At 42.8% G+C, this 13,499-nt stretch overlaps 2 protein-coding genes across 3 annotated transcripts in view; both read left to right on the forward strand.

The window, feature by feature from the left end:
* LOC106575162 (protein S100-A1-like) lies at window positions 1-5,804 on the forward strand. Of its 2 annotated transcripts, none has more exons than XM_045698893.1 (3): window positions 1-102; window positions 5,089-5,250; window positions 5,511-5,804. In XM_045698893.1, the coding sequence occupies exons 2-3, from the start codon at window positions 5,110-5,112 to the stop codon at window positions 5,673-5,675; spliced, it is 306 nt and encodes a 101-aa protein (XP_045554849.1). In that variant the 5' UTR covers window positions 1-102; window positions 5,089-5,109; the 3' UTR covers window positions 5,676-5,804. The 2 variants fall into 2 exon arrangements, with proteins under 2 accessions (XP_045554849.1, XP_014006883.1); XM_014151408.2 differs by lacking the exon at window positions 1-102 and adding an exon at window positions 1,966-2,103.
* Window positions 2,055-13,499, forward strand: part of LOC100136538 (protein S100-A1) — a 27,749-nt gene continuing 16,304 nt past the window's right edge. Inside the window, exon 1 of the mRNA XM_045698890.1 lies at window positions 2,055-2,103. The gene's annotated coding sequence lies outside the window, so the exon portion shown is untranslated. The remainder of the gene's footprint in view (window positions 2,104-13,499) is intronic.

The raw sequence follows: 13,499 nt of genomic DNA on the forward strand, positions 1-13,499 counted from the left end.
AACAGAGTTTTTGGGATATAAAGAGGGACTTTATCGAACAAAACAAACATTTATTGTGTAGCTGGGACTCTTGTGACTGCAACCATATGAAGATCTTCAAAGGTAAGTGATACATTTTATTGCTATTTCTGACTTTTGTAATTCCTTTAGTTGGTTGTAAAATGTTTGTATGCTTTTGTAAGCGGGGCGCTGTCCTCAGATAATCGCATGGTATGCTTTCACCGTAAAGCCTTTTTGAAATCTGACAAAGCGGCTGGATTAACAAGAAGTTCATCTTTAAGCCGATGTATAACACTTGTATTTTTTATGAATGTTTATTATTGTCACGATTCCGTAAGGCAGGAGGAAAAGGCAGAGTCAAACGCAGGAGACGTAGTCCAGTAGTACCGTAGAACGGTATATTTATTACACCGAAAAAACCACTGGCATAACAAAAGGGCATAGGGTGTGCCCAGAGACCACACGGGAACACAGTAAACCCAGAGAAAACAAAGATACGCACGGGGCGCAGCCCGGCAAATATAACATTCCTCTAGCGAGAATCCGCTGGGGAAAAATGTGCAAAAACACAGAACGTTCACAGACCTGCCCGCTGACGAATAAACAATCCCGCACAAAACACAAACCAAAAGGAACAAACTAAATACCCCCCCTACTAATTACAGAAAAGGAAACAGGTGCGGACTTAGACAAAACACAACAAACACAGAACATAGTTCGGTGGCAGCTAGTAGACCGGCGACGACGACCGCCGAGCGCCGCCCGGCCGAGGAGGGGCACCATTTTCTGTGGATACTGTGACAATTATGACTATTTCTGTATTTTCTATTTGGCGCTCTGCAATTTCACCGGATGTTGGCCCAGAGAGGTTATGCGATTGTGTTGCTTTTTATCTGTATCTGTTTGTGCCAGTTAAATGCACGCATTCATGACCGTCTCAAAGCCAATGCTAGGCCAACATTAGGAGTTGAGTTCGGAGTGGCCTATGTGACTTTTCCAGTTTTTCTGCATGTTTCAACCTGCATGAGAGAGTTATGCTCTCATCTCTCTCTCTGTTCTCTGTATGGTGATGCCAAGCTGACTGTAATAGAATATAGTCGATACTGATCTGCTTGACTGTTCCATAACACACAGGGAGTGGTAGGCCACTGTGTGTTGAGGCAGAGTGTAACGTCGGGAAGCAAGTACAGGGAGTGACTTTAATAATAAATAACACAAGGAACAAAACAAGAAACACAAGTAGCGTACAGACATGAAACACTGAAACAGAAACCATAACGCCTGGGGAAGAGCCAATGGGAGGGACAGATATAGGGCAGGTAATCAGGGAGGTGATGGAGTCAGGTGAGTCTGATGAGGCGTTGGTGCACCTAACCATGGTGACAGGTGTGCGTAGTGATGAGCAGACTGGCGACCTCGAACGCCAGAGAGGGAGTATATGTGACAAAATGGCATTTAATTCAAGAAACTTCATCTCATCCTCTTCATCCATAGAACTATTCTTCCAAACCTACTAGTGTGTACTCTTGTCACCCCTCTCTCCGTCTGTGTTCAGCATCATTTGTATATATTCAGCATCGCTGGTTTAGATTCAGCATCATTGGTATAGATTTAGCACCATTGGTATATATTCAGCGTCATTGGTAAATATTCAGCATCATTGGTAAATATTCAGCATCATTGGTATATATTGAGCCTCATTGGTATAGATTCAGCATCATTGGTATAGATTCAGCATCATTGGTATAGATTAGTGTGAATGAGATCAGTGAGTTCTCAGTGTGTTAATGCGATATGAAAACATTCCAGGTGATCAATGTCTATTTTATCATGTTGAATTCAAAGATGAGAGGAGTCAAAGACATCAAGCCTAAACTCTAACCTCCTCTCTCTTCTCTCTCCATCCCTCCCTCCCACACACACACACTCCTCCACTATAGGCTACACACACTCACAATTAGGCAGGCGTTATGTTCTCTATAAATTCTCTGTCTTTATAAAATCTTTCTCACAGCTCTTGTGCAGTAGATTCAGTATCATTGGTATATTTTCAGCAGTACGCTACTTCCCCACCCTGTTCTGTTAGTGTCTCTCCTCTGTTCGGTAAGTAACCATTTTTCACTTATTCTACTATTACTATTAGGGTCTTTGGTTTAATGGAGTAGGTTATCTAGTGTAATAAACAGGTCTCACACAACTGTAATAACTGTTTCCAAGTGTGACTAGCTACTGATCTGTCTCGTCCAGAAAACTTGTAGGCTATAATGTTCATTAGTCTTCGCTTGATTTGATTCAAAAATCAGTTATTCTATGGTTTGTTATGCAGGATGACGGGCCATACTATTTACTGATTAAGACATAATGTAGTCTATCTATAGGAAGACTTTGAACATTGAAGCAATGTTTTTGATTTTGAACTCTATTAGACTTACAAACGTTTTTCTCAGCCGGTCATTTTATAGGCATTATTACTCACCAATTATCATCAGCCTGATTTCTTTACACTGAACTGATGCAAAACCCTTTCCTCTCCTGTCACACCTCTCTCCATCCCCAAATCCCCACACTTTGACAGTTATAAGGATGTGTCACATGGTCAAGCTATGACAGAGGTTATTTAACCTTTATTTAACTAGACAAGTCAGTTAAGAACAAATTCTTATTTACAATGACGGCCTACCCCGGGCCAAACCTGGTTAAAGGACAATCTACCCAGCTAGAGATGTTGGATGTTCCCAAAGAAATGGGGAGGCACCAAAAGAAAAAGGAGGAGTCGGAGGTAGAGGGAATGTGTAAAGGAGTGGAAGATGACAGCTTAAATGTCACTAAGTAACAGACTGTGCTTTCAGAGACAAAGAAAGCCAACTCCCATCCTCCCTAAATGTGCATTGTTAATTAGTTTGCTTCAAAGGAATAGTTTGCTATTAGTCAGCATATTAGTGCCATCTATCAGGTATGAAGGGAAGACCCAGGTGCAGACCACGTCGAATAAACAATAGTTTGATGTTGCAAACAGGGGCAGGCAAAAAAACAGGTCAAGGCAGGCAGGGGTCAGAAAACCAGAGGTGGGGCAAAGGTATCGGACGGCAGGCAGGCTCAAGGTCAGGGTAAGGCAGAGATCGGTAATCCTGAGGGGGGCAGAGGTACAGATCGACAGGCAGGCTCAGGGACAAGCAGAGTGGTCAGGCAGGCTGGCTCGGAGTCAGGACAGGCAAGGGTCAAAACCGGGAGGGCGAGAAAAAGGGAGACTGGAAAAACCAGGCGCTGAGACACATAACGCTGGTTGACTTGAACAAGCAAGACAAACTGGCACAGACAGACAGAAAACGCAGGTATAAATAGACAGGGGTTAACGGGGAAGATGGGCGACACCTGGAGGGGGGTGGAGACAATCACAAAGACAGGTGAAACAGATCAGGGTGTGACACCATCAAGACACTCACTGTACTGAGCATGTATCAAATAAAATAACATTTTTGTCACATGCGCCGAATACAACAGGTGTAGGTAGATCTTACAGTGAAATGGTTACTCACGAGCCCCTAAACAACAATGCAGTTTAAAAAAATGAGAATAAGAAATAAAAGTAACAAGTAATTAAAGAGCAGCAGTAAAATAACAATAGTGAGACTATATACAGGGGGGTACCGGTACAGAGTCAATGTGCTGAGGCACCGGTTAGTCAAATAATATGTACATGTAGGTAGAGTTATTAAAGTGACTTTTGAGGATCTGAGGACCCATGCCAAATCTTTTCAGTCTCCTGAGGGGGAATAGGTTTTGTCAAGCCCTCTTCACGACTGTCTTGGAGTACTTGGACCATGTTAGTTTGTTGGTGATGTGGACACCAAGGAACTTGAAGCACTCAACCTGCTCCACTGCAGCCCCTTCGATTGGAATGGGGGCATGCTCGGTCCTCTTTTTCCTGTAGTCAACAATCATCTCATTTGTCTTGATCACGTTGAAGGAGAGGTTGTTGTCCTGGCACCACACGGCCAGGTCTCTGACCTCCTCCCTATAAGCTGTCTCGTTGTTGTCGGTGATCAGGACTACTACTGTTGTGTCATCGGAAAACGTAATGATGGTGTTGTAGTCGTACCTGGCCATGCAGTCACGAGTGAACAGGGAGTACAGGAGGGGACTGAGCACACACCCCTGATGGGGCCCCTGTGTTGAGGATCAGCGTGGCAGATGTGTTGTTACCTACCGTTACCACCTGTGGGCGGCCCATCAGGAAGTCCAGGATCCAATTGCAGAGGGAGGTGTTTAGTCCCAGAGTCCTTAGCTTATTGATGAGCTATGAGCTCGCTATGGTGTTGAACGCTGAGCTGTAGTCAATGAATAGTATTCTCACATAGGTGTTCCTTTTGTCTAGGTGGGAAAGGGCAGTGTGGAGTGCAATTGGGATTGCATCATCTGTGGATCTGTTAGGGTGGTATGCAAATTGGAGTGGGTCTAGGGTTTCTGGGATGATGTTGTTGATGTGAGCCATAACCAGGCTTTCAAAGCACTTTCATGGCTACAGACGTGAGTGCTACGGGTCGGTAGTCATTTAGACAGGTTACCTTAATGTTCTTGGGCACAAGGACTATGGTGGTCTGTTTAAAACATGTTGTTATTACAGACTCGGACAGGGAGAGGTTGAAAATGTCAGTGAAGACACTTGCTAGTTGGTCAGCACATGCTCTCAGTGCACGTGCTGGTAATCCATCTGGCCCGGCGGCCTTGTGAATGTTGACCTGTTTAAAGGTCTTACTCATCGGATACGGAGATCGTGATCACACAGTCGTCCGGAACATCTGGTGCTCTCATGCATGTTTCAGGGTTATTTGCCTCGAAGCGAGCATAGAAGTAGTTTAGCTCGTCTGGTTGGCTCGTGTCACCGTGCTTCCCTTTGTAGCCTGTAATGGTTTGCAAGCCCTGCCACATCCGGCGTGTGTCAGAACCAGTTTAGTACGACTCAATATTAATCTTAATCTTAATCTACCACTGTAATTTACACCCCCTCCTCCCTCTGTCCCCTCCCATCTCCCCCTTCTTTCTCTCTCTCTCCCCTCCCATCTCCCCCTCCCTCTCTCCACTCCTCAGTGTATCCTTCTCTCTGCAGCCATGCCGTCTCAGTTGGAGAGATCCATGCAGTCCCTGATCACGGTGTTCCATCGCTATGCCGACAAGGACGGTGACTATAACACACTGAGCAAAAAGGAGCTGAAAGAACTCATGCAGACAGAACTGGGAAGCTTCCTGAAGGTAGCATAGATATCCCTCTCCCTCTCTCTCTTTCTCTCTCTCTCTCTCTCTTTTCTATCCCTCTGTTTTTATCTCACTGTCCCTCAACACTTTCTCTGTCTTTCTCATCTCACGCTCTTTCCCTCTCATTCTGATTTCTCTCTCACACTTTATTAGAATAAAGAGTATCCAAAGTCAATCTTATGTCCCCTCCCATCTCTCTCTCTCTTTCTCTCTTGCTCTCTCTCTTACTCATTCTCTTCATCTCCTCCATCTCTCAGTCCCAGAAGGACCCAGCCGCCATAGACACGATCATGAAGAATCTGGACCAGAATGGTGATGGGAAGGTGAGCTTCGAGGAGTTTGTCTCTCTGGTGGTGGACCTCTCCATCGCCTGTGAACAGATCTACCAGCTCCACATCATGAAGGCTGCCGCTAAGAAGTGAAGGAGGACAGGACAAGGAGAAGCAGAGATGGATGCTTTTCTATGTGTCATTTTGCTTTTCTACACGTCAAATAAGTAATTTTATAAATAAGTCTTACTGTTGTGAATAAACAGTGGCTTTCCCACTCTGTATCTCTGTTTGTCACATTTGTTTGACGTGTGTCTGTCTGTTGTATTTGGCCTGTAATTTGTCCCGTAAGTGTAAGACAGAATAGACTGTGCCAGTCACTTCTTAGTTCAGTATTGACACAACTACATAGTAAACCTTAGCGCAAAGCCTTTCTAGATCCTTTGCTAAAACTACTATAAATTCCCACTGAGCACAAACTGGTTAAATCAACGTTGTTTCAACGTAATTTGTCAACCTACAGTGAGGGAAAAAAGTATTTGATCCCCTGCTGACTTTGTACGTCTGCCCATTGACAAAAAAATTATCAGTCTATAATTTTAATGGTAGGTTTATTTGAACAGTGAGAGACAGAATAACAACAAAAGAATCCAGAAAAACGCATGTCAAAAATGTTATAAATTGCTTTGCATTTTAATGAGGGAAATAAGTATTTGACCCCCACTCAACCAGAAAGATTTCTGGCTCCCAGGTATCTTTTATACAGGTAACGAGCTGAGATTAGGAGCACACTCTTAAAGGGAGTGCTCCTAATCTCAGTTTGTTACTTGTATAAAAGACACCTGTCCACAAAAGCAATCAATCAATCACATTCCAAACTCTCCACCATGGCCAAGACCAAAGAGCTCTCCAAGGTTGTCAGGGACAAGATTGTAGACCTACACAAAGCTGGAATGGGCTACAAGACCATCGCCAAGCAGCTTGGTGAGAAAGTGACAACAGTTGGTGCGATTATTCGCAAATGGAAGAAACACAAAAGAACTGTCAATCTCCCTCGGCCTGGGGCTCCATGCAAGATCTCACCTCGTGGAGTTGCAATGATCATGAAAACGGTGAGGAATCAGCCCAGAACTACACGGGAGGATCTTGTCAATGATCTCAAGGCAGCTGGGACCATAGTCATCAAGAAAACAATTGGTAACACACTATGCCGTGAAGGACTGAAATCCTGCAGCGCCCGCAAGGTCCCCCTGCTCAAGAAAGCACATATACATGCCCGTCTGAAGTTTGTCAATGAACATCTGAATGATTCAGAGGACAACTGGGTGAAAGTGTTGTGGTTAGATGAGACCAAAATGGAGCTCTTTGGCATCAACTCAACTCGCCGTGTTTGGAGGAGGAGGAATGCTGCCTATGACCCCAAGAACACCATCCCCACCGTCAAACATGGAGGTGGAAACATTATGCTTTGGGGGTGTTTTTCTGCTAAGGGGACAGGACAACTTCACCGCATCAAAGGGACGATGGACGGGGCCATGTACCGTCAAATCTTGGGTGAGAACCTCCTTCCCTCAGCCAGGGCATTGAAAATGGGTCGTGGATGGGTATTCCAGCATGACAATGACCCAAAACACACTGCCAAGGCAACAAAGGAGTGGCTCAAGAAGAAGCACATTAAGGTCCTGGAGTGGCCTAGCCAGTCTCCAGACCTTAATCCCATAGAAAATCTGTGGAGGGAGCTGAAGGTTCGAGTTGCCAAACGTCAGCCTCGAAACCTTAATGACTTGGAGAAGATCTGCAAAGAAGAGTGGGACAAAATCCCTCCTGAGATGTGTGCAAACCTGTTGGCCAACTACAAGAAACGTCTGACCTCTGTGATTGCCAACAAGGGTTTTGCCACCAAGTACTAAGTCATGTTTTGCAGAGGGGTCAAATACTTATTTCCCTCATTAAAATGCAAATATATTTATAACATTTTTGACATGCATTTTTCTGGATTTTTTTGTTGTTATTCTGTCTCTCACGGTTCAAAAAACCTACCATTAAAATTATAGACTGATCATTTCTTTGTCAGTGGACAAACGTACAAAATCAGCAGGGGATCAGATACCTTTTTCCTTCACTGTATTGTGATGTGGAATCTAAGTGGAAAATACATTGGCTTTGCAAAAAGTCATTGACGTACACTGTCTTGAGGGTGAAATTTCAACCACAGGATTACAACATCATGTTAACCAAATTTCAACAGACAAATCATATATAAATATGTCGAATGTATTACTTGGAAACAACATCAGATCTTCAATGTAATAGCCACTATTATCAGAACCAAGGTAAGACCCAGATGCAGACTGTCAAAGTAACAATGTTTATTGTAGCAACAGGGAAGGCAAAGGCAGGTCAAGGCAGGCAGGGGTCGATAATCCAGAGTGGGGCAGAGGTAAAGGTCAGCAGGCAGGCTCAGGGACAGGCAGGGAGGTCAGGCAGGCGGGCTCTGAGTCAGGACAGGCAAGGGTCAAAACCAGGAGAAAAGAGGGGCTGGGAAAAGATAGGCGCTGATGGAACAAAATGCTGGTAAACTTGAACAAACAAGACGAACTGGCAACAAACAGACAGAGAACACAGGTATAAATACACAGGGGATGATTGGGAAGATGGGAGAAACCTGGAGGGGGGTGGAGACATGCACAAGGACAGGTTAAACAGATCAGGGCGTGACAACTATAAGAAAATACACTAGGATGGGCAGCACGTCCTGGATGGAGAGTTTAATTATCTACAGCTATCACTTTGGGTACCCATTCAGGGTTCTAACCAAGCCCTGCTGAGTTTGTCACTGACTATTACCAATGTGCTATCTTGAACATGATTGTTGGGAAATCTCCACTAAATAGATTCTCTGATGGTATGTAAGTCATTCCAAAGGGTAGATTTAAGAGAGCAAATTAAATGTAACCATACTTTATCAATCATATATCAATAACATTATTTGCTTATATAGAATTGGGAAGTAGTCAACAGCTATTAAATTGAACAGCTTTTAAATGATTAAATTCAGCCCAGGATTCTACTAAAAATAGATAATACATATAGGCCTAGGGTTTCAAGCTTTGGTTGTTTTCAAATGGAGTCTACAAGTTAATAATAAATATGTTGGATTCACATCTCCATGTTAACGAACAATCCAAGTTAAAGAATAGGACTAAATCAAATCAAACTGTATTTAAAACGCATTTAAAGTTTGAAAAAACTTAAAATGATTTGGTTGAAATGGAGACCTGAATCCAAAACATCAATTATTAACTTGAAGACACACTGGAATTGAAGCCCGACTCAGTGGCACAGATGGAACTATCCAAGCAGTAGATACAGTTCATTCGGAAAGTATTCAGACCCCTTGACTTTTCCACATTTTGTTATGTTACAGCCTTGTTCTAAAACTGATTAAATTGTTGTTGTTTTTTCATCAATCTACTACACACAATACCCTGTAATGACAAAGCAAAAACAGGGTTTTAGAAATATTTGCAAATGTATTAAAATACAAAACTGAAATATCACATTTACTTAAGTATTCAAACCCTTTACTCAGTAGTTTGTTGAAGAACCTTTGGCAGCGATTATAGCCTTGAGTCTTCTTGGGTATGACACTACAAGGTTGGCACACCTGTATTTTGGAAGTTTCTGCCATTATTCTCTGCAGATCCTCTCAAGCTCTGTCAGGATGGATGTTCGATCGGGTTTAAGTCCGGGCTCTGACTGGGCCACTCAAGAACATTCAGAGACTTGTCCTGAAGCCACTCCTGCGTTGTCTTGGCTGTGTGCTTAGGGTCGTTGTCCTGTTGGAAGATGAACCTTAGCCTCAGTCTGAGGTCCTGAGCTTTCTGGAGCAGGTTTTCATCAAGGATCTCTCTGTACTTTGCTCATCTTACCCTCAATCCTGACTAGTCTCCCAGTCCCTGCCGGTGAAAGACATCCCCACAGCATGATGCTGCCACCACCATGCTTCACCGTAGGGATGGTGCCAAGTTTCCTCCAGAAGTGACGCTTTGTATTCAGGCCAAATAGTTCAATCTTGGTATCATCAGACTAGAGAATCTTCTTTCTTATGGTCAGAGTCTTTTAGTTGCCTTTTGGCAAACTCCAAACGGGCTGTCATGTGCCTTTTACTGAGGAGTGGCTTCCGTCTGGCCACTCTACCATAAGGGCCTGATTGGTGGAGTGCTGCAGAGATGGTTGTCCTTCTGGATGGTTCTCCCATCTACGCAGTGGAACTCTGGATCTCTGTCAGAGTGACCATCAGGTTCTTGGTCACCTCCCTGAACAAGGCCCTTCTCCCCCGATTTCTCAGTTTGGCAGGGCAGCCAGCTCTTGGAAGAGTATTGGTGGTTCCTAACTTCTTCCATTTAAGAGTGATGGAGGCCTCCGTGTTCTTGGGAACATTCAATGCTGAATACATTTTTTGGTACCCTTACCCAGATCTGTGCCTCGACAATCCTATCTCGGAGCTCTACGGACAATTCCTTCGACCTTATGGCTTGGTTTTTCCTCCGACATACACTATCAACTGTGGGACCTTATATAGACAGGTGTGTGCCTTTCCAAATCATGTATAATCAATTGAATTTATCCAATCAAATTGTAAAAACAGTTCAAGGATGATAAATGGAAACAGTATGCACCTGAGCTCAATTTCCAGTCTCATTGAAAAATGTCTGAAAGCTTATGCATATAAGGTACCTGTTTTTTATGTTTAATAAATTAGCTAAAATTTATAAAAAACAGTTTCGCTTTTTAATTATGGGGAATTGATGAGGAAATGTTTTAATTTATTTTAGAATAAGCCTGTAACGTAACAAAATGTGGAAAAGGGAAGGGGTCTGAATACTTTCCAAATGCACTGTACATGTCCTTTAAATGTTATTATTTGGTTGCATTGTCAACCATACACAATTCAATATTACTTTTGTAATACAGTAAATAGCCTAAAGTTAAGGCTTTCTTACAAACTAATGTATATAACTGCAATGTAACAGTATTTATTCAACTTCAGTATTGAGTAACACATATCCATGTCCACATTTTGAGTTTACAGTAACAATAAATGTCTTCTTATGTAATCATAGAAAGCATGCATGTTCAAGAGCACGCAAAGATCACCAGAGTGTGGAGATCTTCACAATTGCTATAATAATCTGAGCAGAATCTCGAATGGCATTGATAACTTGCACCATGTACTTTAATGTAATCTCAACTGTAATCCAGGTCATTTGGTTGTGCTATTAGATTAGACACAGTGATAACACATTCAATTGTTGTAGAAATAAACAAAATATCTGACATTGTATTCCCATTTGAACTTTGCTGTGCTTTTAAATGGTTGAAAACACAATAATAACACATTTAGGTGACAACTAAACCAAAAAGATTTCCAAATGAATTTGGTTGTGATTTTAGATGGTTAAAAGCATAGTGAAAATTCAACTTCGTATGCAAACAGTGCAGTTATGCCATCCGTAAGGCAATCAAACAGGCAAAATGTCAGTACAGAGACAAAATGGAGTCGCAATTCAACGGCTCAGACACAAGATGTATTTGGTAGGGACTCCAGACAATCACGGATTACAAAGGGATAACCAGCCACATTGCAGACACCGACGCTTTGCTCCCGGACAAGCTAAACACCTTCTTCACCTGCTTTGAGGATAACACAGTGCCACAATTGTTCCTGTACCCAAGAAAGCAAAGGTAACTGAATTAAATTACTATCTCCTCGTAGCACTCACTTCTGTCATCATGAAGTGCTTTGAGAGGCAAGTAAAGGATCATATCACCTGTTGTACACGGAACGAGGAAGAGCTCGGTTTGTTTGTTTGGAAAGTTTGTTGTTTAAAAGTATATTGGAAAGTTCTTGGTAGCTACCTAGCTTCTTATGTTTGATACCGCGACGCAGATGGCATCAGTTGCTGGGACTGCTTGTATCTTTCCAATGATCCTGTCGACCAAGGACGGGTCTGAGGAGCTATTTGGCATCGCAGCAAGCTTAGCTGCTAGCTAGCTGGACATCAAAGAAGCGAGGTGTTATTGATGGCAGCCCGCGATGCGGTTAGCCATTGTGGCTGGGACCGTGGATTGTCCTGGATTTGTGGCTGTCTAGATCCCTGCTGTTTGTTGTTTTCAATTTTCCCCATGACCTGCCCTGTCTGGCACTGCGAGAAGTAACAGCCTAACATACATTGCTAGCTACCATGACAAAGACCAAAGCCGGCGGGAGTACCGTTGAGGACAGTGCCAGTGGTGTCTCTCTATCACATGTGAAGGATCTTTTAAACTAACAAAAAGAGACCTATAAGCAGTTGTTACAACAACAAGAAAATAGTTTCAAGTGTTTTGTCCAAATACTACTGATTCTACTAATAAAATAATTGATGACCTGACCAGAGGTACAGGACCTGAAGAACAGTTTGCACTTCTCCCAGGGTCAGCTCAACGAGTTGAAACGGGAGAACGGCAAGATGACAGCAATCTATAAGTCATTGAGAGAGGACATCAGTTCTGTGTGTGAATCCATGATAACAATGACAGATAAATTAGATTATCTCGAGGGACAATCAAGGTGAAACAACATGGATGTGGATGGAATTGCAGAATCTCCACATGAGACCTGGATGGAGTCTGAGGACAAAGTGAGGGAAATGATCTCTGAGAAATTGAAGTTGGACCACAGGAAGATTGAGGTGGAGCGCACCTCAGGATTGGAAAACCCACCACTGGCCCAGGTGATAGGCCCAGGCCGATAGTGGTCAAGTTCCTGAGGTTCAAAGACAAGATAGCTGTTCTGGAAAGAGCCAAGAACTTGAGAGGAACGTATATCTTCCTCAACGAGGAATATCCTGAAGCTGAGCGCCAGAAGAGACAAGAACTGATCCCAGCCATGAACGCTGCCAGAGCGCGTAGGGACATTGAGTACATCCGCTACAACAGACTCCCAGAAGCCTGGAAGGGATGAGAGAGCCAAGCCTATGGGTTCGTAGCCTCAACCCCGCAGCACACACACACCAATTGATTAATGGACTGCTGAATGTATATTTTGTTTCTCTTGCTTTGTCTGCTCTTTTCAATATTATGTCTATCTCTGATAAGCTAAACAGGAAAGGGCTGAAAACAGCCCATATTAATATAGAAATAACCTTAGAAATAAGGTTCATGAAATCAATAACATGCTAACATCAGATAACATTCATATATTAGCCATTTCTGAGACTCACTTAGATAATTCATTTGATGATACATCAGTAGCAATACAAGGATATAACATTTATAGAAGAGACAGAAATGCTTATGGGGGAGGTGTTGCTGAATATATTCAGAGCCATATCCCTGTAATGCTTAGAGAAGATCTTATGTCAAGTGTTATTGAAGTGTTGTGGTTGCAGGTTCACTTGGCACATCTAAAGCCTTTTCTTTTGGGGTGTTGCTATAGGCCACCAAGTGCTAACAGTCAGTATCTAAATAATATGTGTGAAATGCTTGACAGTGTATGTGATGTAAACAGATGGGTCTACTTTCTTGGGGACCTAAATATTGACTGGTTTTCATCAAGCTGTCCGCTCAAGAGGAAGTTTCTTACTGTAACCAGTGCCTGTAATCTGGTTCAGGTTATTAATCAACCTACCAGGGTGTTTACAAACACTACAGGAGTAAGATTATCCACATGTATCAATCACATTTTTACTAATACTGTAGAAATTTGTTCTAAAGCTGTATCCGTACCCATTGGATGCAGTGATCACAATATAGTAGCTATATTCAGGAAAGCCCCAGTTCCAACAGCTGGGCCTAAAATAGTGTATAAGAGATCATTCAAAAGATTTTGCTGTGACTCTTATGTGGATGATGTTAAAAATATTTGTTGGTCTGATGTGATTAATGAGGAGCATCCAGACGCTGGACTTGATGAATTTATGAAATTGCTTC

Source organism: Salmo salar, chromosome ssa02, assembly GCF_905237065.1.
Source record: "Salmo salar chromosome ssa02, Ssal_v3.1, whole genome shotgun sequence".
In the NCBI taxonomy this organism is placed as follows: Eukaryota; Metazoa; Chordata; class Actinopteri; order Salmoniformes; family Salmonidae; genus Salmo; species Salmo salar.